General features: G+C 36.0%; 1 protein-coding gene across 5 annotated transcripts in view; it reads right to left on the reverse strand.

Annotated features, from left to right (window-relative positions):
* Positions 1-1,078: 1,078 nt before the first annotated feature.
* Positions 1,079-25,438, reverse strand: part of LOC149537836 (RGG repeats nuclear RNA binding protein A-like) — a 30,540-nt gene continuing 6,180 nt past the window's right edge. The window contains exons 3-8 of one of the 5 annotated variants that reach the window (XM_089799220.1): positions 21,031-21,096; positions 20,788-20,905; positions 20,428-20,589; positions 20,225-20,287; positions 19,925-20,133; positions 1,079-1,381 (exon numbers count right to left, since the gene is read on the reverse strand). In XM_089799220.1, coding sequence (XP_089655346.1) covers positions 19,942-20,133; positions 20,225-20,287; positions 20,428-20,589; positions 20,788-20,905; positions 21,031-21,096 — 601 coding nt within the window. In that variant the 3' untranslated portion in view covers positions 1,079-1,381; positions 19,925-19,941. Of the gene's footprint in view, positions 1,382-3,903; positions 4,040-12,524; positions 13,056-19,742; positions 20,134-20,224; positions 20,288-20,427; positions 20,590-20,787; positions 20,906-21,030; positions 21,097-25,438 lie in introns of those variants that run through there. The other 4 variants (XM_089799219.1, XM_089799221.1, XM_089799218.1 and 1 more) reach the window with 4 other exon arrangements.

The raw sequence follows: 25,438 nt of genomic DNA on the forward strand, positions 1-25,438 counted from the left end.
TAATTCTAATAACATAAGATTATTTCAAAAATGATAATTAAATTATTTATCAAGTAAATCACATAGCCCAAATCACATAAAGGCAACATAAGTACAACCGACCAAAACCAAAATCAATTAACACATGCAAAGATAAACTTGTGGGTTTCAAAAATGATAGACAGTCACATATATGTCTTTCTCATGACAAGTAATTAGGTTTTGTCTGGGATTGAACTTGAACATTATCTCCCCATTCTTACCATTGAGCTATTGTGATAGGGCATGCTCACCCTGGCAATCAAGGAAGACAGTGTTTGGTACCTACAAACCAATATAAAAGATGAGCATGTACATGTGCATGTGATCTAAGTTAAACAAGTAATGGCAGAGAGTGGTACATCATGTAGATTCTAACTAGCAGGTGACTATGACTCCCTCCCTCAACCACATTAGGCACATCAGATAGAAATATAAAATGGACATGCACACCATACACATGCAAGTGGGTTAAGTATAATCAATAAATCATAAGTAGCATTATATTCTACTATAAACAACTCATCATCATCATTTGAAGGCATATCACATGACATTACTATGGAAGCAATTACATTTACTAAGAGTAATTTACAAAGGTAATCATAATAATCAAATAGACGCATGAAAGTATCATCATTATAAGTAACCATTCATTACCATCTAGTATAATCAATTACCCTATATATCAAGGTATTGTATTTCAAATATCAGTTAAGGGATAACATGTCTATAGAAGAGTCAGATAAAACTTTAACAACGAAGTCTACAATGATAGTAAATGAGGGGTATTACAAATATCCATAATCACAAGTCTAATTTCCACATGTTATCATTCATAATAATTCCTTTAACATTAATTTAGAAGATGAAATTCTTTTTCCTTTCTACCATTCACTTAGATACATCATAGTATAACTATTCCTAGGTTCATTTCCTTTTTTATTCATAAATATAAAGAAATACTTTAGCGAAATATCATTAATGAAACTACATCTTTAAATGTTTTGAGATAATATAGTATGTTCACCGTTTCCTTTCGTTTCACCTAGAGATACACTTTTCTCTTACATTTCTTTTCATTTCATAAAACAATTTACATAAAGTATCAAGTCCTGTATCAATAGCTCACATCAAATCAGTACATTTTTATTACATTGTTGTCAAGTACATGATACAATAGAAATATGTTCAATTGTAGCCAAGAATGGAGTATAATCAAAATCATCCATAGAACCACAAATAGTACCTCCATAACATTTTTCTTCTAGCCATGTGGAACCACAAAGGTCCACTCCCCCAAGCTAGGAGATAGAACCCAAGTCCACAAAAAGATCTAGGGTTGTCTAAGATTGTGGGCTTCCTGACACAACAAAGAAGACCAAAGCTCAACAAGATATAACTATCAAAGCATTAACCTCAAAATAAAAATCCTAAAAGTGAATATAAAACACCAATAAGCATCAAAGCTCCAATAATATGAATATCTAAGCATAAATGTCAAAGCCCAAAACATGAATCATAAAGCATCAGCACAAAATACAAGAGGGAAGTTATCTAGGGTACATGTTAGGTGATTGTCATTGCATAGTTCTCTAATGTTGAAATCTAGCCTAGTAGTCATGTACCTTAGTGCCCTCATGTGGCATGCCCCAGTAGTTATGAATGACCTCCCTATGTGAACCATTAATCAATTCTTTCATCTTGTTATTAAATTTTAATTAACCCTTACTCATTCCCAATCATTTTAGTTTATATTAGGGTTTCATTACACACAACTCACTCAAAGGTCATCATAGCGACCTCCACGACCTAGGATCTTGCAATGAGCCACTCACCTGGTGTACCTATAAACCCTACTCACACAAAAGTCATACAAATTGTACAAGAAGACATCACTCCTCTGGGTTCTCACATATTTAATGTGATCCATGTCATCTAAACATACCCTAACCCTAAAACGCATAATGATGGCATAACAAGAAAGAATATCTCAATAAAACTCTTTTAGGGATGTTATTCGACACAACTTCAATAATAAAAAGAAACATAAGCAAATCAAATCCATTCAAATACTCAAAATACAAGTTTAGGTACCCTCCCAAAATTCCACATTTGCAAGTTGATCTAAACACATCAAAAGACATCTTAAAGCACCAAACACACTATAAAACATTATTAAATGTAACAAAGAACTAAATCAGTTTAAAGACTTAAAAGCTTTGGTAACCTACAAGCCTCTTAGACTTGAAAACTTCCAAAATCAGTTTTATTTCAAACAATGTTTAAATACCAAGAACAAGTATCAATGAGCAATAACCCATGTCTTTCACAAATAACATAATAAAGTCAGTTACTTTGGTAAAAATGAAGAAATCATCTCTATATATGCTCCCTAAAATTTATATGAAGATCCAACTATGGGGAAGCAAGTTTTTCCTTTTGTTCTAAATCAAAAAAACCCTAGTTAAGGTTTAGACTTGCCTTCACTAAAATGGTTGTAACTTTCACAAACATTAAAAAAAAACCCATCAAAGTAAAGGAAAATGAAAGATAAGATAAAGGACTACTTTTGATATAAAATTCAAGTATATAAATGATTTTTACAATTCATACCATTTAGATAAACTTGACTGAAAATTTGAAACTCAAAATTGATAGATTTAGTCTAACATGTATGTAATAGGGCAATAATTTGAGCCTATAAGGCAAAAATTGGGAGATGCACTTTTGAGATCTCCAAATTTCTCTAACAAAAAATCAACCAAGAAGAACCCTAGACTTAATTTAGATTATTCAAATAACATATCTCCAAAAATAGGTTCCTAAAAATCTTAGGAAAACTCATTGCAATTTTACACAAATGAACTTGAAACTTTTAATAACTCTTAGGAATGAAAATTATAGATATCATACATCATTAGAACATATAAATAGTTCCATATTTTATCATATATTTAATGCAATCAAGAAATTTAATCCATACTTCAAGTTCTACAAAAATTCAATTGGATGAGAAAGAAGACAAAGAGATGAAGGCAAATCTAACTTGAAATGCACCATTCGAACTCTCTCCACTTTCATAAATCTTCGTGGAAGAAGAAGAACCAATTCCACGTCAAAAAATCCATCTCTCAACCCTTGAAGTTCTCATATATGACTCTCTCACCAAAAAAAAAGATTATAAATCCTTAAAGAATTATGCTCACAACCCCTCCCTCACAAATCATAAGTTTTTCTCTAAAAATATCTATGAAAAGCACAACCAAGCTCTCCTCAAAGATTAAACCCCTCTTCCCTTAAAAGAAAAAGAGAAACCATTTAAATAGATTTACCAAAGGTAATCAACCCCCAACTAACTCTTAACTAAAAGCCACAATTAAATAATTTAGCATAATTTGAAATGTCCCTTTCTCTAATTTTATATGATATTTCAAGCCTCTAATCAGATCTTTAAGATCAAACAACCAATATTTCAAAGATCCACCAATTTCTCAATAAACCCCCAAATCGGGTATGTCGGAAATAGTGTCAAAAACTTCACAGCTTCACATATTATTAATAAATCTGAAAGTGGACATTTTTTATAGAAATTTCAGCAGCATAACAGCCTATAAAATGACATTTCCAAATCTATATAACATTTACACTAGCTCCCGAACGGAGGACAAACACAATGCTCATCAAGCTCCCGAAAACAACACAAAATAGCCGGAAACACCACAAAAGCACTGATAATCTATCACAGAAGTATAATCATGACCAAATACATATATTCAGCTCTATTTTAACATCTAAATGTCTAATATACAGCAGCAACCCAAACTGATATGAAATACTCAACCAGAAACACCAAACTCTTACAAAAAACACACCCGAAAATCCACAAATCTGCACTGTTCAGCACAAAGGCAAACTCTACATGAGCATGCACATGGAATGGCTTTAAACTCCCGTCCTTAGCCTTCCTGAAAACCTGCAAACTCCAGTTCTTGGGTCTCCTCCACAGGTTTGACAGCCTCTGAAGAACAACAAAGAAATAAGCAAAAATCAAGTTCTCTAATGAGCCCAAAATGCCTCCAAACCACTTAAAAGAGAGCATAACCCTAACTCACGTCTAAGAGGGGTTAATAAAACATATTTTAATAATAATTTTCATTTATTAGTTCAACAATTTCCAAAGATTAACCCCTTTTTTCAAAACTTCACCTTCTTGGGCCTGCCTGCCTTGGCAAAAATTATTATTTTTAATTATTTGAAAAGGGACATGACATAATTATAAACTCACAATAGTACATGAATATAACTACAATGAATGTTTTTATAATCATTAATACACATATGTATAATATGTGGCATAGAAGATATAAATAATATATAACCTATTCGTATTAATGATAATTAATAATTTAGAATATCATACCTCGCATTAAGTAGTATTAAATTTTTAGCAATACTAAACTTTAAGCCTTTGATCCAAATATACACTATAACCAATATCCATAGTCATGCAAATATAATCACATATAGCTTTTATATGTGTGTATATGCACCCATGTATATGTATATGTATATGCATGTGCATGTGCATAACATTATAATATATGTGATTAGGAAATAATAGATCACAATATTAATATTATTAAATATTGATACTTACCATATTATATAACACTCAGGAAGAATAAAATTATATGCCTTGAGGGTTGACTCCGCAATGCGATGGTAAGTTGCAAGCCCTGTTGATAGGGTGATCCTATGTTTGAGTCTCACCCTCATGGACCTATTTGATGCCAAAGTTTGGAATGTCACACATGCTGAGTTGGACCCCCTTCACACCACATTGGACTTCTAATGTGTGTCTGTACCTAATGCAAATTGGTCATTCCAATACTAAGCCTAGTTTCACCTTGTTTTGCCAACCCAAGAGCTGATCAATGGTTCAATTTCCTCAACCACGTAGCGGGAGATATAAGGAGTGGGAGTTATAAGGTAGAGGTGTGTGGAGAGCTAAGGGAATGGAGAGATAAGGTGATCAAAGAGATAAGGAGATCAAAGGGATAAGGATTTGCAAAGATAAGGGGTTACGGCTGATGTTCTTAAGAGGTTGGGTGGCGTGAACCTTGTGCAAGATAGTCATTCTTGGGGCATTGATGCCTATGTCTAATGACTTGTAATGATCTACCATGGGAATGAAATCCCCTAGATGTGGCCCCAACAAATAAATGTTACGAATCAAGAAAAAAATTATATGCCTCAAAGTAAATCTAATCATCTAAAAAAAGCCATAACACTTAATTATAAAACACATACGAAAAACCACAAGATCAAATAAGGTCATCCATAGTCAACAAGGTAAGTCAAGCCAAACTCCTAACAAAACATGAAACCCTTAAAAATAGCATAGCAAAAATCATTTGAGAATTATACCAAGGAGGAGAAATAAATGAAATAATCAAACAAATCATACAACCAAAATAATGAAAGTGTAAAATTACCAAGTCCAAGAAATTCAAAGAGAGTCAACCGATTCACCTAAGTAGAAGAACTATGCCAAAAGAAGTTACTTGTGTGGACCTTGTCACTACCTCTGCAATAATATTTTTTAAAGATTTTAAAGGAAAGTTCATACTTGTGTAGCCAAGTGAAATCAATGCCTAGTACTTGTGATCCTACATCACTAAGATGAGCAAACATACACATGTGTGCACACACACACACACATAGGCAAATAGTAGAACAAGTGGAGGGGGAGTGCGACATCATGTAGATCTCTCATAGAAGTGACTACATCTATCTCCCCTCATCTTATCTATAGGCATATCAAACAGAAGTCATACTAACATGTGATTCATTAGTATTGTTAGCACATTGATAATCATAACCATGTAAATGCAATAAAAGAAGGTAAATTATCATCAGCGATATGTAATTTTTTCTTTTGAATAACCCACCATTCTTATTTTCAATAACTATGCTCTTCAATTTTTAGTTTGAAAGATGTAGTTAATATTATATATTTACATGTTATTTACACTGAGAAAAAATAAATTATTTTATGATTCATATTTATTTTTAATGTTTACAAAGTGCATGGATATATATTTATTTTTATTATTTGTTTTTTTTTAATGTAAAACATCACAAATGAGGCCTTGTGTCTTTTTTTGTAATCATTAATATAACATTGTAATTATGTTCTATGGTAATTCAATTCTCATACAAGAAAATCTAATAAAGTAAAAACAAGTTGTTGACTATTTAAGGAGGTCAATTATGTCGTATAAGTCATTGGTTAATAACTATTTCAGAAGATTGCTTTTACCATGATTATATTTAAAACTATGTTATTATGTGAGTGAATATTCAGACAATTAGTAATGAAAAAAGAATATCCAATGTACTCAAATCTTGATATGTTTATTTCAGTATTTTTCACCTTTTCCTTCAATTACATAGGTCCACCACGAAATATTTTTCACATCATCAACATTTGTAAGGACTTCTTTGATACTAGGTCAAGCTTCTGCTATGTCAATTGGCCATATTGTTTGATCAATGAAATATGGAGACCCTTATCGTTACTAAACAAAGGTGGATGCTATGATGCATTCAACTTCCTTGGGTAGAATTTCTACTTCATTACATGAGATGGCTCAAGATAAGTTAGTGGTGGAGGGTTTCCTCTATCCATGTTCCACAAAGTTATAAAATAGTATATCTTGTATGATTATTCAATGAAGGAAGACAAATCCCCTTAAAACAATTTCAATATCCCATCACAATTTAAGAGTGTCAAGATCGTGAGGAAGCTATCAAGCATTATATAGTTTTTTTATTTGCTAGAAAGTTTCTCCTATACATGGTTGCAATTGTGTTGTTTTGGGTGGGTGGTAATCTACATATTTTGGTGTGACGTGGTTTGAGGTTCCAATTATATACTATTTTTTAAGTGTATTCTCTTATACTATGTTTAAACTTAGGAGCTTTACAAGTTTCAGAATAGTGCATACAATTTCTTAATAATTCATTGCTACAAGCCAAATGTCATACAAAAATCAACTTCTTCCATGAATAGGGAAAGTAACGTTATCTCTCATTACGTAGGTAAAGTAATCATCGAAAATTCAATACGCACATCAATCGAATGGAGTTTTTGGACAAAGAATATATTTCAAATTCAAGTGATTTTTCAAATACTCGAGTACCAATGGGTACTCCTATCAAAATAAAAAAATAAAAATAAAAAGACCAAGGCATTTCATGAACATGTGTTCAATATATTACCAGGCCTTGTGTGCTTGACTTCTACTCACAAAATCTAGTGCTTTAGAGACCTATTAATTCATGATTGTGTTTATCGATGAAACTGGTTCTAAGGTTTGAGCAACTACAATAAAATGTTCTAATCGTTTTATAGAGTTTCCTAATAGTGGGACTAGAGATGAGTTTCGAGGATGGTCGGACCTAGGGAAAAAGTTTGAAGATGGTTGGGATGCAATGACAAGGAAGCAACCATCTTCCACAATAAGGAAGAAGCAAAGGAAAATTCAAATACATTTAGACTAGAAATTTAGTTATAAAATATGTGCAAGCATAATAATTACAAATGAAATCTTGACATAGTGAGAAAACTACTAAATATTTAAGGTGTAAACTTGTTGCAATGATTGAAGTGAACATTTTAACATTACTAGTAGATAAGGTAAGATAATTTTATTAATGTCCAAAAAAATATCACAACGTGGGTCTATGGGACTAGAAGCTTACACCGAGAAGAAAGCAAACACATAGAGCAACAAATGGTATCCACAAAAGAACAAGCACAACAAGTGAAGAAGAAAGCACGAGACATCACAGAAAATATTAGGTATCCGTCCTCACAGGGAAGAAGTCCAACATTGACTGATCTTTGTGACTACCAGAGGCCTTGTGATGAAGCTGAGTGTTATGAGAGGAGTGTCACTGGCGAAGAGGTCCCCTGTGGCATCTCACAAATCTGGAATGGCCCGTGCTAGGGAAACTGTACGGTCACTTCACACCCCAAGCCAGAGCTAAGGGCGAGAAGAAGGTCGTAATAAGTTGTGCCTAGGTCTGACTCCTAGGAGATGGTAGTTGTAAAATATGGTCACGAAGCTGTAAGGACTCACAGAGATAGAGCGCAATGCAATGCTGATCTGTGTACTTGAAAAATACCAAGAGGGATCTGCAATCTCTAAAGAGGCAATAAGATCTCCCTCTAATCTCATAGTATATGGGGCATCTAAAAAGGAAATGGATCTCAAATTTTGCCTCTGCTAAGGTACAAAGTGTACACACTCAATCTTCTCTAGCAATATGGTGATTGACCTAGATCCGAAGTATGTGCGACCCCACCCTGAAGGAGCCAGGGGAGATACATAGGGCATGTGTCCAATATCTGTGTAAGTACTCAGGGCGTACAATAATCCCATCCCGAATATCTAAGAAGTGTTCGGCATAAAAGTCATCCTCAAATGTAGTCCCCCTGGAGGATCCATCTAGGTCTGTATGATATACTACTTGTAAATGTCAAGTCTGACATACTTGTAAATGTCAAGTCTGACATGCTCATTCAACTCCTGCTGAGAGGGGAGTAGATGAGCAAGAGCATCCAATGAGAACTAGTAGGGAGGGAGATAGTTAATGTCAATCCCAACTAAACTCAGCAGGATAGTAGCCTAAGCATACCAACAGTGGGCTCTAGTGGCTAGATCGGAGTCTGCAATAGCAACTAAGGAGTAGTAGGCTAAGTAAGGGTATCTGCATTGGCTTTCCAACGAGTCTACAAAGTCATGAAGGTGGTAGAGAAACCAGATCAAGTCAAAAATGGCTACAAGCCTAAATGGGTGAGCTCCAAACTCAGCCAAAATAATACTATGGGGGCTAGATCTATGACATCTGGTAATCTGACAAAGGAGCAGAGTCTAGGTACGCTTGATCATGACCCAATCCGAGTCTAAGAGGGAAGGACCCCAAACCACTGAACCATAGAGCATTGTGGGTCTTACTAAGTAATCCAAGAGGGATAGCTTAAACAATGTGTCCTAAAAGTGGTTTATGAAGCACTGTCTCTCGAGCATGGCAAGGGAACCCAACCCTTTACTGATCTGAGGCTAAATGGTTGATCTCATGCTGAAACAAGATCCGAAAAACTTAACCCCAAGGTATGTGTAAGATGATGTAATCTCAACTTCCCGACCCTAGAAGTGAAAATGGAGATATGAGGTCTTCAGACCATTAAAGACCATAACACAAGTCTTCTCAAGGTTCACGACCAGTTGTCTCATGTCACAAAAAGATGCAAGTCTATCCAAAAGCCTCTGAAGACCCTCAGGAGAAGCAAGAAGAACCACATCATCAACAAAGAGAAGGATGGAGATCAATACCTGGTGTAGATGACAACCATCACCCAGAAGTGAGGAGTCACTGAGAAAAGCCTCGAGCTCATCAATGTAGATCTCGAACAAGGTGTACAAGAGAGGGCAGCCCTGCTTCACCCCAGTGGTGCTCTGGAAAGAGTCGAAGAGGCCCTTTGTGGTCCTGAGTCTACCAATCATTGTCTCATATAACCTCATGATAGTCGTTAGTAAGATCTCAGAAATACCAATATCTCTCAGTCGTTGAAAAAGGGTCACTCTAGGGATGGAATCAAAAGCCTTACAAAAATCCGCAAAACAACAGTAAACTTTCTTTGAGTGGTGTCAAGCCTCCTCAATAATAGCCCGTAGTGTAAAGATATGATCCATGGTCTAGCAGTTTGCCCTAAATCATACTTGACCCTTAGCCCTACAATTCCTCCTATCAAACTCACTGGATAAAATAGTATTCAATGTTGTAATATAAAGTTTGGCAAATGTATGCCCAATCATGATGATCCTATAGTTTTCAGGATCAAAGGCCAGCCCAGACTTATGGATCGCGTGAATAACGTATCTCGACCATGAGTCTGGAAAACCAAAACAAACCACTATTAAATAGTGTAGAGAGATAAGGGCCCAGGATTGTGGTATCCAGCTTGAAGAGCTCAGCCTAAAAACCCTCCTCATCAACCGCCCTGCTATATCTCATAAGTCCGATGGCCTTGTAAATGCTAGAGGTGGAGAATAAGTGACAATGGGAGAGTGGGTTGGGAAGGGGAGAGAGCTAACCCGAGATGTCATACAATGTGTAGACATGGGAGGCAAGGAGATGAAGGTCGGGAGTGGACTAGGGTTGGCTACATCGGGGGAACATGATGCGCCAAAACAACTTGGGATACTAAATACGTGTGTCACCAAGGGATCTACCTTGTGAAGCAATGAATAATTGCTTCTTATGGCAAAAAAAGCATTTGTAAGAGTCATAAATTGGTGAAAGCGGGGGAATGCGTATCAAAAGCCAAGCATAATGAGCGGTGGAATGTTTTACAGGCATCATCAAACCACTAGTTCATGGGACAAGTATTCCATCGAATAAATCTGGGAGTGTTGGGAATGGAGCAGTGAGGGATAGAGAGGAGAGTTGACTCCCAAATCGCAGTAGCTAGTGGGTGAAACATGGTGGACACCTAACTATGATCCGTGAAGCTAGCGGGGCAAAGGAATCTTCTCAAATGAAAAATGAAGAGGTCTTGATCACTATCCTCAAAATGGAAATGGGTATGGGGGCAAATATGGGCAAGGTAACTAGAGATGGGTGGTAGAGGGTGGGAAGAAACACGAATTGAAAGGCTAAGGAGGGCATCATCAGCCAAGCGAAGACGAGAGATAGTAACGTTTTGGATGGGGGGTAGGAAAGAAGCAACAATGAGGATATAATCAACCACGCTCATACCCCCACTACGAGGCCAACAGGTAAAAAGCTCAAAACCCAAGAAGCAAGAGAGGCCATTCAGAATCACCAAGTTGGAGGACTCACAGAGTTGGAGAAGGTGGCAACCATAGAAAGTTAGAGGTCGACTGTGATCCTCAAACAAATGTTGAAGCCCCATATTAGTAGGATCCCTCTCAATAGTACAATTCAAGTCGGACCCATGGTCGTACTGGGGAGTCTAGAGATCTTTAGTTTGTGCATTAAAATCTCCTAAGATGATGATATCGCCCATAGCCCCAAACTTAGAGATGCTCTCAAATAGATCTGTAAAAGGGTTCCCGTCCTTAACACTATGAGTGGTGTAAGGTGATGAAGTTGGTGGAAAGTATAATATGGCAATGAAGATATCTCTCTAACGGTGACTGGTGCCTCCAACCCAGATCCACATAAATATGGCATGAGTGTCAGAAAGAACCAATGTGGTAGTATTGAACAGATCATCTCTAATCAAACAAGCAACCTCACCGGAACCACGCACACCACCTAAAGCATGGACCTCCTCTCTGCAAACTGAAAGCCACTAATACCCTGTGTAACTTGGAAGGGGCCGAGCAGGACTCATGAGTCTCAGTAATAACCAACAAATCTACATACCCAACTGCATCATGAAGTAAGCCTGGCAAAGACCACAAGGAGCCATTGACATTCCAACAATTGACAAGTAGAGAGCCAATGGAGGGCTTAGACTTGCCCAATTGTTGGTGCTTAGACCGTCATTTGGCCTAGGTATGTCTCTCATCCCAACCCTTGGGAGGTGAGTCACAAACAACTGCTTTAAGATTCCTTATTACTACCCATTTCCTGTTACTCCTTGCTTGTACCATGAGACTCCTAGAGTGCTTTAGTTCAACAACCTGTGATTTTGTGAGGTCCTCATCAAGAAATATCTTTGTGGGAAGAAGGAAGATCCGAAGAGCTTCTTCTTTGCCCCGAGAGCTTGTAGTCAATCAGCCAGTGAGAGAAACCTAAGAAAAAGGGTGTCCAGCCATGCTCTGTATAATGTAATATCAGAAATACCCAATTGCTCACTGAGAAATGAGTATCTTGTGGGAAGAGGATCAATGGAGGACAAAGGAAGACCTCTAACCCAAAGGTTGAGTTCCCTAAAGCGGCTAACCAGTCTTCTGCCAAATTCTCTTGGACATTTTTTCAACCTCGGGCAAAGGCATAGCACTGGAGTTTTTGCAAGTGGAGCCCCAAGTTTTAATTTGTTGCTTTGTTTCAGTCAAGAGAGATGTTTATTTATTAATGAGCTCAGTATGCTTGTCCTTGAGGTTTCCAATATCCCCAAATTCTTCAATAATGGAGCTAATATCTTTTGTAATGCCTATTGTTTGTGTGGTAAAAGCTTCAGAGAGGTCTTGGATGCATGAAAAATTAGCCACAACTTGTTGGTTCAAGTCATTCAATGTTTCAAATAGGGAGTGAATAGTGTCTTGGAGAGTTTGGTTCATTGATTCAAACTGCTGCAACTGTACTAAGAGACCTTGGAAAACTATTGAGAGAGAAAGAGTTGTGACTTTCAGAACTACATTATCCTTTTCTAATAATGTCAAGCAGTCAACTATTTGCTATAAAGTTGCTGGATTGGGTGGGGGGTCCATGATTCAAAACAAAACTAAGCAGTACATGAATACACAATACTAAATTGTATATGAATAAACCAAAGTAGATATGATACGAGACATTCTATCAAACAGTTCACATGCAATGCAATATGGTCTTGTCGTGGATAATCTGTTTGTAGAGGTATATTGTTAAACACTTGGTCATCAACTAGAGAGAGTGCCAACAACTAGCGTACCAGCACCTCCAAAGTATAACAGCTCTGTTATAGCCCACGGGATCTCCAAGCTTGGATTCACGCTTGGCAAGAACCACGGCTTCAACCTGTAAAGGGAAGTGGGCACGGGTCGGAACCTGCACACAGCATCTACTCACAGCAAGGGCTCATGACAGGGACTCCTTTACATCTCCATACCTTGTTTGCACATGGCATAGGCTCCTTGTCTATTCACTACAGGGAGAGGATTTCACCACAATAGGGCATGGACACGAGATTTTGCCACGAGATCTCCAGTCAAACACCAAAACCAGGGCACGAGATCACCAGTCGAATTCCAGGCCACAGGATCACCAGTCGAATGCCAGGCCAGGGGAACACCCTACAAAATCAGGATCTCTTAATGAAAATCTATAGTATATACAAAAGCTCATTCGATGATAATAATGTTCAAAAAGAAAAAAATGATCTAATATATCTAATCATCACCACATTCATTACTAAGATTATTGTCTCCACAAATTCAAGCTCCTCCAAATAATACCAACCCACCCTACCTTTATAGCATTATTATCAACCTTGTTGGCTCCTCTAGCTCTGCATCTCATTGAAATGTTGTGCTCTCCTTGTACGGAAGTGTATTACAATCAATGAAATGCAAAGCACTATGTACAACGATGAACTTTTCTACCCTTCTAGAGATAAGTTTGTTTAATTTATGGAGTAGACGAAACTATAAGTAGATCCATTCCTCTCAATAAGAAAAAGACGAGATACCTATGACAACAAATGACTAACTAGAAAGGTAGTTAAAGATGTAAGTTGTAATGATATCCTTGGACAAGAATTGAAATTTGCACCTTTTTTTTTTACAAAAAATGAATGAGAAAAGACATCCAAAGTCAACAATAAAAATTATCATGTGTTATTCCATATCTACAAAAAAAAATTCCAAATATGTTTCATCGACTATCTACAGTTCTACAAGTTCATGCAACATAAGAACAATGAAGGGCTAACAAATAACATTAGCATGAGTGTACCAAAAATGCTTTCTTGGTCCAAAAGACTCTATGCTTTATTCTTCCATAGTTTGCCTCAAAGATGCAATACAAACCCTCCACAGTGAACATCATTCCTATCCACCCCTCCATACGAATTTTGTGGTCTAAGGTGAATAGTGGAGGTTTAGACCATCCTTTAGTCCATAGGAGTAATATATGAAGGCTAAGTATGCTAGGTGTTCCTATCAATGATGAACTAAGGCAATTAGTGGTATTTCAACATGGTGGTACTTAAAAAGATACCTAGTTACTCTCCTTTAGAGTCTCTCCTTTCTCCAGTCCATCAAATAGCAAAAGAACCATGGACATTCATTGCTGACATGAGGTTGGCCTTAAGGCAAATGCTCATGGCAAAATTCGTCTATATATGGGGTACAACTAGCAGTAGTGCAGCAACAATGCTCCGTGACTATTGTTGATCTCGATCATGGATAAGCTTGTCTTTGAATTGGTTACAAGGTTTCCATCTATGGTCACCTAGGATGGAGAAGGGTAGCCTACGCAATGAGGTGATCAACCCCTACCTATGACCTCGTAGGGCCCTTATACCATCAATAGTCGTAAATGCCATCTCTTGTACCAAGCATAGCCTTAATAATTGGAAGGAGGTTTCTAATTTGGAATAAGTGGATACCTACTTCACTGTCCTTATTAATCTACCAAGTTGGTGTTTGAATGATGTATGGGTATTATAATCCATATTATCTCGAGTTATTTGGATTTCATTAATCAAGAATGGTTTAATTACTCAAATCTACTTGGGCCAATGAGGTAGTCAGCTTGCTACACAACCAAATGATGATTTCTGCTAGCATTTCTTGTTGTAAAAGAGATTTCATCTTCATACCAACATATTAAAACCATTAGAGGATATCAAAGAAAGTAAGGAAGATCCATCATACCATCAAATAAAGGCTTGTTATGGCTAGAAGCATACCAGTCAATTTACTCATGAAAATTAAAATGATGCTTAAGCCTACTTGAAGTCCAATTAACTCAATTCTCTAGTTATTTTAGATTTATAAATCTTGGTGCAACAAGTCGAAGAATATATTAGATTGTTTTTAAAACTAGATACTCTTTGTCTCCCAAGACAGAGGTCTGGTGATAGGAATTAGGTAGAATGGGTTCGAGGATGGTTGCTTGAGTTGGTTAAGCTTAATCAACAAGAGAAAGTTATATTAAAAAAAAAATTAAATGTAACATAAAGGCAAACCTATGTTTTCTTAGTTCTTTTTTCAACAAGTAAAGGTTTATACAAGTTTTAATACGCAACCCTCATATCCTAGCTTGCAACTTGCAAGAGGAGAAGGCCATAGAAGTTTCTATTTAAGCTTCAACATATAGAAACTCTAAAGACTTCCAACAACAAACACACAACCCTCGCACAACTATGTTCGTTAATTATTAAAAAGGCTTCACAAAATGGTTGAAGCATTTCAAAGACAATTCTCAATATTTTCCAGAATGGTAGCAAGTAATGGAAGTATGCAACGCTAATTAATTGTATTCTTCAACTATTGAATTAGATTGTCATAGTAATCGATGTATATACTATTATTTACCAAATTTTTGAGCTATTGAAATAGATAGCAAAAGTAAGAAATGCATACTATCATTTACCATATTCTTTGAGCTATTGAAATGGATAGCAAAAGTATTGCAAATACGTACTACTAATTACCAAATTCTTTGAGCTATTGAGATAAATTGCAGCAACAATAATCTAACCTGGAAGAATTAAAATAACAATTTTTGCCACAAACTTCTAATTCCTTATGCTCTCAACTCTCTGCCCTCCCTTCTACCCAATAGCTAAAAAAGCAAATCTATCCCTCCAACACAAAGGGGTTGCAGGACTTTTAAATTTGTCTAGGAACACTTGATGGTCAAAGATGCAAAACTCCATGTCTTCTAGGGAGTGGCCAACCTCTCCTTCCGTGCTCTTGGCCAATCCTCTTAAATGCCTATCTCTAGACCTGAATATGGTAATTTCTTCATTTTCCCCCAAAATGTCTTCTGCCTGTGCATGGAAAATGCCCTTCCTTCTAACGCCATCTAATATATTATTTATTTGCCTCTCCAACATCGTCAGTTTCATAAAATGTATAGGCTCTATTTTCTAGTCCTTATTTACCCATTATTCCTATAGTTATAATTATCACTATTATCGATATTAATTTTATTTTTAGATTGAACAAGAATAACTTTTAATATATATTATATTCAAATATTCAAATATTTATTTATGCTTCTAATCTATATATATATATATATATCACCATTATCCAATGCCTGTAATTTGATTATGTTTTATAAAATGGCAGGTCCCAAGTTGGGCAGTAGCTTCAAACATTATTTACTAGACTTGCTTATCCTCCTAGGGAAGTAATTAAGTTAAATTCAAATGGATTGTAAAAATACAAGTTGTCAAAAAGGTTGCCCAATGACCTTAACACCATGGATTGTACTAAGATACCTCTAACTCACCAACAAAACCACATAATGCGCTTCATATTGCACCATGATTTCTACAACCAATGACACAAGATCACCAAGACATTATTAGTCTAGGTTAATCTAGAAAATGTAAACACGTTAAATTAAAGATGGCATAATAAGATAACAAATACACAAGTTTATACTAGCATTAAAGTTCACAACTAGCCCACCTACTTACATAGACACGTATATTTGTGTAGACAAGTTAAGAATTGCATTCCTGGTCCAAATTACATCAAGGCCAAGGTAATGCAAAATAATTGTCAAGTTGTTTAGGGGATATGACATAAGCTTACACATGATCTACCACAATATTGAATCATGTGGCAAATTGTGTCCACTCAATATGAATGATTTTGATATCTATAGAGTACTATATGTATTTAATAGTCTTTATAAAATACCTTCCCCTCAATATCTTGAATAGGTGTAACTTTGTCAAGTCTTTACATGTACCACTTTGATTTCAATGCAAAAATAACCATGTGTGAGGGAGTGTTGAGCTTCCCCATCTATGGTGAATTATTGGTTGAAAATGTTTGTCATAGAATTGTAGTAGATCCTATTACCACACGACAGTGCAATTATTTGGAAAAGCACAATAATCAATGCACTCATACACCTCTAAAGCTAGGTACATTAACATCCCCAAATCTAATCACTTTTAATATTTAATCAATGATAAACAACATATATTTTGTGCCCTAACAATATCTCTTCAAAACCTCCTTTTCCTTTTTCATTTTCTTTATCTTGGATTCATGTCATTAATTTCACTTAGATGTTATTAAATATTGGTTGCAATGTCTCTTGCAAATCAAAACAACATCTCTAAGAGGATGAAGTATGATGCATACCTAATTTTTGCATGTTCCAATATTTTTTTGTTGGATCAAGTCCTAATAAGTATATGTAAAGTATGATGGTTGCAAATGAACATCTCCACCTCTCTACCATCACATAACCCAATTTGATCCACAACTTCTTTCATAAATTACAATTATCACTACTTGTAACATATTTTGTGACCCAAACTACTCTAGAGCAATCCTTAAAGTCTCAACTAAAAAATCAACATCCTTACAATGTCTTAAATAGTCAACAATGGAAATAAGGGTCATTAATGTGTGTAATGAGGATATGATATTCATGAGTAGGTTATATCTAACATGCACAGCTATGATCCATCCCTGTGTGACCAACTATCCTTTATTTTCCCCACTCAAATATTAGACTAAAGTTCTTGTACAAATTTGTTGTCCCCAAATTAATTTCCCCCAATAGCACATATGATGGTCTCAAGATGTTTGCAATAATTTCCTTTTAATGAATGTGTTGAAGAAATAGAATGTTATTGATTAAGCAAAAGCCAATAGCATCATCTACCTCATTCTTTGATTACAGATTGAATAAATCTACCAATAGATTTCAAGCATTGCCAAACATATGGGTTACAAATTGAATAAATCCATCACCAAACTTCAAGCATCATCGAACACCATCTATTTCCCATTACCTTGGTTAGCCCTACACTAGAATAAACTTGAATATGTGTTTGTGCACTTTACAAATTTGAACAACATTAAAGACATATCAACCTTAGTGGTAAAGAAGCACACATAGATGCCTTGCTTTAATAGGGCCTAAAATTTTACTTAATTAAATAACTTTATTTAAAATTGGGTCAACTTAACACATACTTCTACTTCTTTATACTTCTACTTCTTTGCCTCTACTGTGAGAGAGACAAGCATCAACTTTAATGTCAGCTTGATATCCACATGCAAAAGTGACAATTCTATGACACTATGCCACTAAATGTCTCAAGCTTTGCTTGTAATGTAGTTGCCAAAAAACTTTTAACTTAAATATAGAAAATCGTTGACACATTTTTATAGACACATTAAAAGGGCAACCATAATTTCCACTTGTCTACTTTATACAATCATCAAAAACATGATTCTACTTCAACCTTTTAGACTTAACCTTGTTCTCACTCATGCTATGAGATCTTATAGTCACTGGTGTTCTCTCTTAGATACAAATTAGATTTACACGTTTATAATTTAAAAAATTAAGATGCAAACCATGTATGACCCATAAGATCTTAATTTTCTTACTTCAAGAAGCACAAAGCTGATAAGCTAAAAAAATAAATATGCAAACCATGTATTATCCAAAAGAACTTAATTTTCTTATTTCAAGTAGCACAAAGCTGATAAGCGAAGTATAGACAAATTGGAATGTGTGCTCCTACACAAAAATAAGAAAAGCAAAACATCGAGAAATTGGAATGTGTGTTCTTAATCTTTAAAAAATGAGAATTTAACTTTTGTTCAAACATTTTTTTTAAAAAATCATGACGGATAAAAAGTTCCGAGTGAAGTGTGCACAAAAGTTTAAATTTCGCTTTGAAAAAAACTTTATAACACCTAAGTAATTAAATACTATATAATAGATGTTCATTTGTAATACTACAACAGTAAATTAGAATTGACATTTGTAAGAATATAAATTATAAACCCCTATAATATTTTTGAAATATGTCGATTAAAATTAATAATACTACTATTTACAAAACTGATCAATTAAAAAGTCAATGATAACTCATATAAGAAGTCCACCTTGAAAAATGCTTCGAATCGTTTGGTTTATCAATAGATTGATATCCCCCCTTTGCTCTCTCGCACTATTCCTCAATACTGATGCCCTCCATTATTCCTCACCTTTGTTCTCGACGCTTTCGATTACTTTTACTTCGTTGTTGCACTTTAGAGTGAGTTGGAATGAAAAATGCCTATTTGCAAATCTGCACGTACGAGTTGGAATGAAACTTGGATGGCCTATTTGTAAATAAGCACGTGTGACTTGGAATGAAACTTGGATAGCCTTTTTGTAAACTTTTGTGTTATGTGTTAAGAGTTTTAATGGAGCCCATAACCGACAAGGATTTAAGTCTGTGGCACACATTCCTAAACAAAATTTGTTTTTAAGTGGTCTTTTGCATCCCACCCACTGCAAGGGATGCCTACAAACCTCCTAAAAACGTTTTGGAGACCCCTGGAATCTTAGAGACACCCAAAAGTCCCCAAATTTCCCCTGCTTGAGGAGGGTTACCCCAAAAAATCCTCAGGTTTTGGGCAATGGTGTTGGGAAAACAGGGGGTATCCCTCCAAGCCCTTGCATCTTAAGATATCCGTCCCAAAAACATGAGAATGTGGAGGAAAGGGAGCAGGGGGAGCCCGTCCCAGTGAACACTTGAATAATTTTCAAACATTTTGCACTTGTTTTAAACCATGATTCAGTTACTGCTATTTTCAATTCAACAATGCAGTTTATAAGTTCCCGGGAGAAGATAAGAGTTTTTACTATTGATTAAATTTAAGCAAGGATTACTGGAAATTAACCCCACAGAAATGAACTAGAAATGAATCAATGATGATATGGTTGTAGAAGTTGCTGAATCACAAGCAAGTAATATTCCCAAATGATATCATCAATCATAAACAGAAACCTCTTCAATTAAGAAATTCCAATGACTTTAATATAAATATCATGTCGCAAACAAACTCCAAAAAGCCAATTACTCACTTTAGTTCTTCCTACAAAACTTTCTTAAATACGGAGAACTTCCTTCCCTACCTTTACTCATCTCAAATGTCAATGATGTAAGGAGATGTAATACCTTCATCATGACTAGAGTTATTTCCCACCTAGAGTAGGGAAATGCCGAGGATCCTCAATGCTTGGAGCCTCAAGTTGAAGAGCATTATCACTACCACCAAGGGCACCTGTAAAACCTCCCCGGTTACCACGACCACGACCCCTACCTCGGCCTCCACCATAAGACCTCTCACCCTCAGCAGGTTTCAGAAACTCATTGATGCTCATTGGCTTTAACAGAACAAATTCAAAACATGATTTAGCAAACACCCAAAGACAAGTAAATTTGAGTTAATGCACAGAGGAAATGGTTTTGACTCACCTTTCTCATCCGTTCATCCCGTTCCCCTGCATCACTCTTCTTTTCCTTGTCCTTTTCTGAAGACTATCAAAGTATATCCACTTATTAACAGTGGCTATTACAAATCATAAGCACAAAAACGTAGCAGGAGCACTCTACATATGGTGGAAGGTATCCCTCTTCTTGAAAACAGGAAAAAGAGTTCAAAGCAATAGGCTATATACCACTTTTATGAAAACAGGATCTTCATCTTTCTTCTTAGTAGAAAGTTGTTTCATTGATTCAAATGCTGTAGCATCAACTTTTCGTTCTTCTACCTTCTGCACTCCCAAAAGCTTCTTTCTTTTCTCCTCCAGAAGCTTTTCATACTCATCAAGTGTCATCTCCTGTCATGTCAGATACTTGATATCAGATTTAAACAACAATATTTGCACTAACAATTAAAAAAAATGGAATGCAGGACTACCCGATTTCTGAAGCCAATGACACCAGAGAACACCAAAAGCAGGGAAAATGCTAAACAATAGCTAACAATCAAAGATGCACTGAAACAATAAATAATAGAAAGTCAACAACATCAGTACCTTATCTTCCTCCTGTTTCTTCTCTTCATCCTGTGAACTCTCTTTATTAGTTTCATCCTCCGTCTTCTCTAATGTCGGTAACTTTTCCTCCCCAGCAGACGTTGGTTCCTCCGGTTCCCTAAAAAAGCAAAGAAAAATTGTTTAGTAAGACAAAAAGCAAAACTGGGATTGCAAATATAACTGTCAAAACTAAGATAAATTCTTTCAAATTAGCTCCATTATGTAGCCAGCCAAGAGACTTACTGTAAAGCCTCCTCAACAGGAGTTCCCCAATTTCCTCGACCAGAACCCTCTCTCTTTATTTCAGTGCTGCAAAATGCCCCAATATTATAATAACTACACTCACTAAAACTCAAGGCACCCTCCCATGAACTAAAACTAAAATGTAAGCATGAAACACCCCATTCCATATTCTAATTCCGATTAAACATTCTGAAATCTATATTTAGTGATGCAACACTGCAGAGAAATTGGTAATTCAGGCCCTGGGGAAAGGATCAAGTACTGTATATTTTACAATAAAAAGCTGTCTGTCGATAAATTTCAGAGGACCATCTGCAATTACTTTGAACTTGAAAACTTTACGAGGAGAGCTATTGCCCATATCCTCATCACTGTATGCTTGTGAAAAGAACCACCTACCAAAAATACTGGGCAGGAAGAAGTAATTTAAATAAAGATATTAAATATATGTGCGCTTATTATCATTAATTCACAATGCAAAGATTGCATTTGATAGGAACAAAGATGATCAAATATTGCTACTAGAACTTTGAAATTAATGCAAATCTCACTTCTGATAAAGCAATGCAAACCCTAAAGACTGTTTTGATTGTTTGGTAGGCATCTCTATCAGTCTTGTACACTCCATGGAAGCTATCTCAACACACTATTTTTAAATCTCTAAATTTGTTCTTTGTTAGGTGTATCAATTCAATCTCCTACACCTTCATAAGTGCTACCTCAACCCACTAATTTAAATATCTTCAATTCATTTTTTGTTAGGTGTGTCAATTCAGTCTCCTACCCCTTCAATATGCTACCTCAACACATGCATATGGGAATATTCGCAATCATAAAACAAATCATTATTAATTACGGTCTTCCAACCAAAATAGATAATACATTCAGCGAAAGCAGGGAACAATTAATTGGAAATGACTGTGGAAATAGCTAAACACAGAAATATTGAGGTTGCTGGGAGGTCATCACTCAAAGAAGATTGAAAACATGTAGGATCATCATTGGCCGAAAACTGTGAAAGAAGAGGTTCTTAACCGAAGGAAGAAAACATGGATGAAGCAAAACATTTAATGGTTGGCTAAATGGAACATCAAGTTACAAGATTGCCCGAACACAAATGCAAACATAAGAAAGTTTGTCAGAGGGAAGTTTCACAATGCCATGTGGAACAATAATATGAGTAGAAAAAAAGCCTATTATATTAAAGAATTTAATCACCAGTGAACTCGGCAAAAAAGTGTACCTCGGGGCTGCTATTAAAGGAAAGGCAAGGTTATTAATGGCACAACTGAGGACAAGATCTCGTCACCTCAGGTGCAAGACGAGAAGATGGAAGAGACCCAAAGAGGCTTGGGAGAAGAGAATTTGCTTATTTTGCAAGTCTGGAGCAGTTGAAACTGAATGGCATTTTCTCTCAGAATGTGCGGCATACAACAACATCCAATCTCTCAATGAGGTCATCTTGAAGGCAGGTAACATGCGTAGCCTATTTGAAGAGGACAAGATAAAACAGACTGCCGGTTTTTTGGTTAAGATCCATATCAAAAGATTAGAAATGGAAAGGAATTCGGAAATTATCTAGTGCTGTTGTTCTTTGGTCCCTTAGACTGCTCTGGTCTCATGGACGTCATTAAAAAGCATTCATTCATTCACTACAATTGTAAAGTAAAAGGTACAAAAGGCTCCAAGAACACAATAGGATCAAAAAGATGAGAACAGCACCTACTAGAATAAAATTTCCTTACTAGGTCTTATATGACTACGCTAGTTTCTCATATTTATGTCCACTCTCATGACCTTCAACAACAACCCATCTGAACAGAGGCAGGGAGCCACACATTCCATCAACATAGAAGTAAACTTGCCTCATCTGAATTACAAAATATTCCTTCCCAAAGAGAAATGTGATAAAGGGAAGTGCAATGGCACACAACCTATCATGATAATTTACAAAGTCCATCCCTAATACCTCCAAGCATGGATACGGATACGGATACAAATAAAGATACAGTATTGGGTACGGATACGGACATTTCTTAAGACCCCCAATATGGATACAGCTGGACACGAAATTAATAAATAACACATACATATATTTAACATAGTTTTCTAAGTTATTATAGGAGATTTAAATTACTTCAAAGCAATATTGACACATGAATGCTACATAAATATTTATAAGTTAATTTGACACTTCACAAAATGTAAACATAGCAGAGTTGCATTAGAAGATAACCCAAAAAGCAAGTTGCTGAAATAGAAAACACATTTTATTTGTCTTTCTCATATGGTGTAGGCTTTTGTTTACACTATTTTATTTTTTAAATCGCTTTAATAAAGTTTTTTTAAATTAAATTTGGGAAGAGTTATGTCAAATCTTTACAAAAATTAAATCCCATGGTATTTGGAACAGTTGGACAATCAAGTTTTTTTAGGCAGACATTGTACAATATGTGACATGTATCCAAATAGTATTGGATACATTTCCAGATTGGATACAGGGATACGTGCGCCCAAGGAGGGACAAAGGAGTTTTTGGCAACTCTGCCTCCAAGTGAGATCACAAGAACCCCAAAAGTGAAAATGGAGGATGAAATCTACCAGCTCAAAAATCAAAACAGAGCTTATACAATTCTATGCAAGAATGGTTATCTGATTATTTCCCAGTTTTCAAATAATCCATCTGCAGACACCCAAGTTTAACTTCCGGATGTTAAAAAGAAAATTGTCATTGATTGTGATATTGCTATCAAGATTGAACTGTGTGATTTTGAGTCAAACTCATTGACTCATGTTTCATGAGTAGTGATTCAACATGAATCCATCTCTCATGAGAATAAATGGAACACTTAGCACTCATTGGATCTAGGTGATGCTCACAGGGGTGAAACACCGAGACTTTCTGAGAGGTCACCCATCCTGGTACTACTCCAGCCTGAGCGCGCTTAACTATGGAGTTTCCTCCATGGTTAAACCCAAAGCTTGCAACCCCATTTGCAAATCCTTCACCGAGTGTTGTGCCTTATGAACCATTCATAGAAAGCTCCTTAAGCTCATCAATTGATAAATAGGAGATAATTTCCACAGCAAGTTAAATTGTGATATTGCTATCAAGATTTAACTATGTGATTTTGAGTCAAACTCATTGACTCATGTTTCATGAGTAGTGATTCAACATGAAGCCATCTCTCATGAGAATAAATGGAACACTTAGCACTCATTAGATCTAGGTGATGCTCACAGGGGTGAAGCACCGGGACTTCGGGCAATATAGGCATCTTCCGATGGGGTGGGCAGCTGGCTATGCAGGGGTGGCCCGCTTGGGCATGCACGGGAAGGGAGCTACAATTCCCCTACTATTCGCCAAGGGGGTGGTTGGGCCTCCATCCATAAAGTTCTTGCCGTAACGTGGGGGCAGCCCATAGAATTGTATGATGGGTGACCTCCCGGGAAGTCCCAATGCTTCACCCCTGTGAGCATCGCCTAGATCCAATGAGTGCTTAAGTGTTCTATTTATTCTCATGAGAGATGGATTCATGTTGAATCACTACTCATGAAACATTAGTCAATGAGTTTGACTCAAAATCACACAGTTAAATCCTGATAGCAATATCACAATTTGACTTGCTGTGGAAATTCTCCTATTTATCAATCATCATTGATGTCCAAAAGAGATACAGAAGTGCTGTCAAACAGATTCATAATGTCAAACAGATTGACTAATGTAAGACAGCAGAACAAACAGATGGTATATGAAACACAGATGACTACCTTAGGGGATACAAATGATCGAGCAAGAGAATGACTGGAATGCAGATAATCAAAGATGATTGAGCAAACTTCATCAAAGGTTGATTGATAAATCATCTTACTGCAAAGAAGTTGTTGAACTCATTTATGAATATTCCTCGTTTCATATCTTCTCTGTATATTATCTGGGTACTGTCGTTCTAGCTTTGAAAATCACTGGAGTCTGTGTGGAAGGACTTTCACCAGAAAGCACAACCCAACTCTCTATTTGCCATGACAGGATTTATATCAGAACTACTAAGAAAGAGAGAATAAAAAGAATATCAATAGTTATTAGTGGACATATTATTATGGCAGGTTTGCAAGTTTCAACTAGGCAAGGAACATGAGATTATAATGATCGTATCAGAGTGATTCACAGGTGTGAATACAGAGATATCAGGTTTGCAGAAATCAAACACCATTAGAGTATTTATCAGGCATTGAACATTTCTAAAGATAGTGATTCTCTGTTTTTATCAGGTATCAGTTTTAGTCATGATACTGCCACCTATGCATACAAGTTACAGAAGTTAGATTCTGTTTAATGTGTTATTGTATATATCGTTGCTTGTGTTTAGAAACAAACTGCATATCATGAATTGCAACATATAGAAGA

Source organism: Cupressus sempervirens, chromosome 9 (genome assembly GCF_028749045.1).
Source record: "Cupressus sempervirens isolate cs-2001-9-10 chromosome 9, ASM2874904v1, whole genome shotgun sequence".
Lineage (NCBI taxonomy): Eukaryota > Viridiplantae > Streptophyta > Pinopsida > Cupressales > Cupressaceae > Cupressus > Cupressus sempervirens.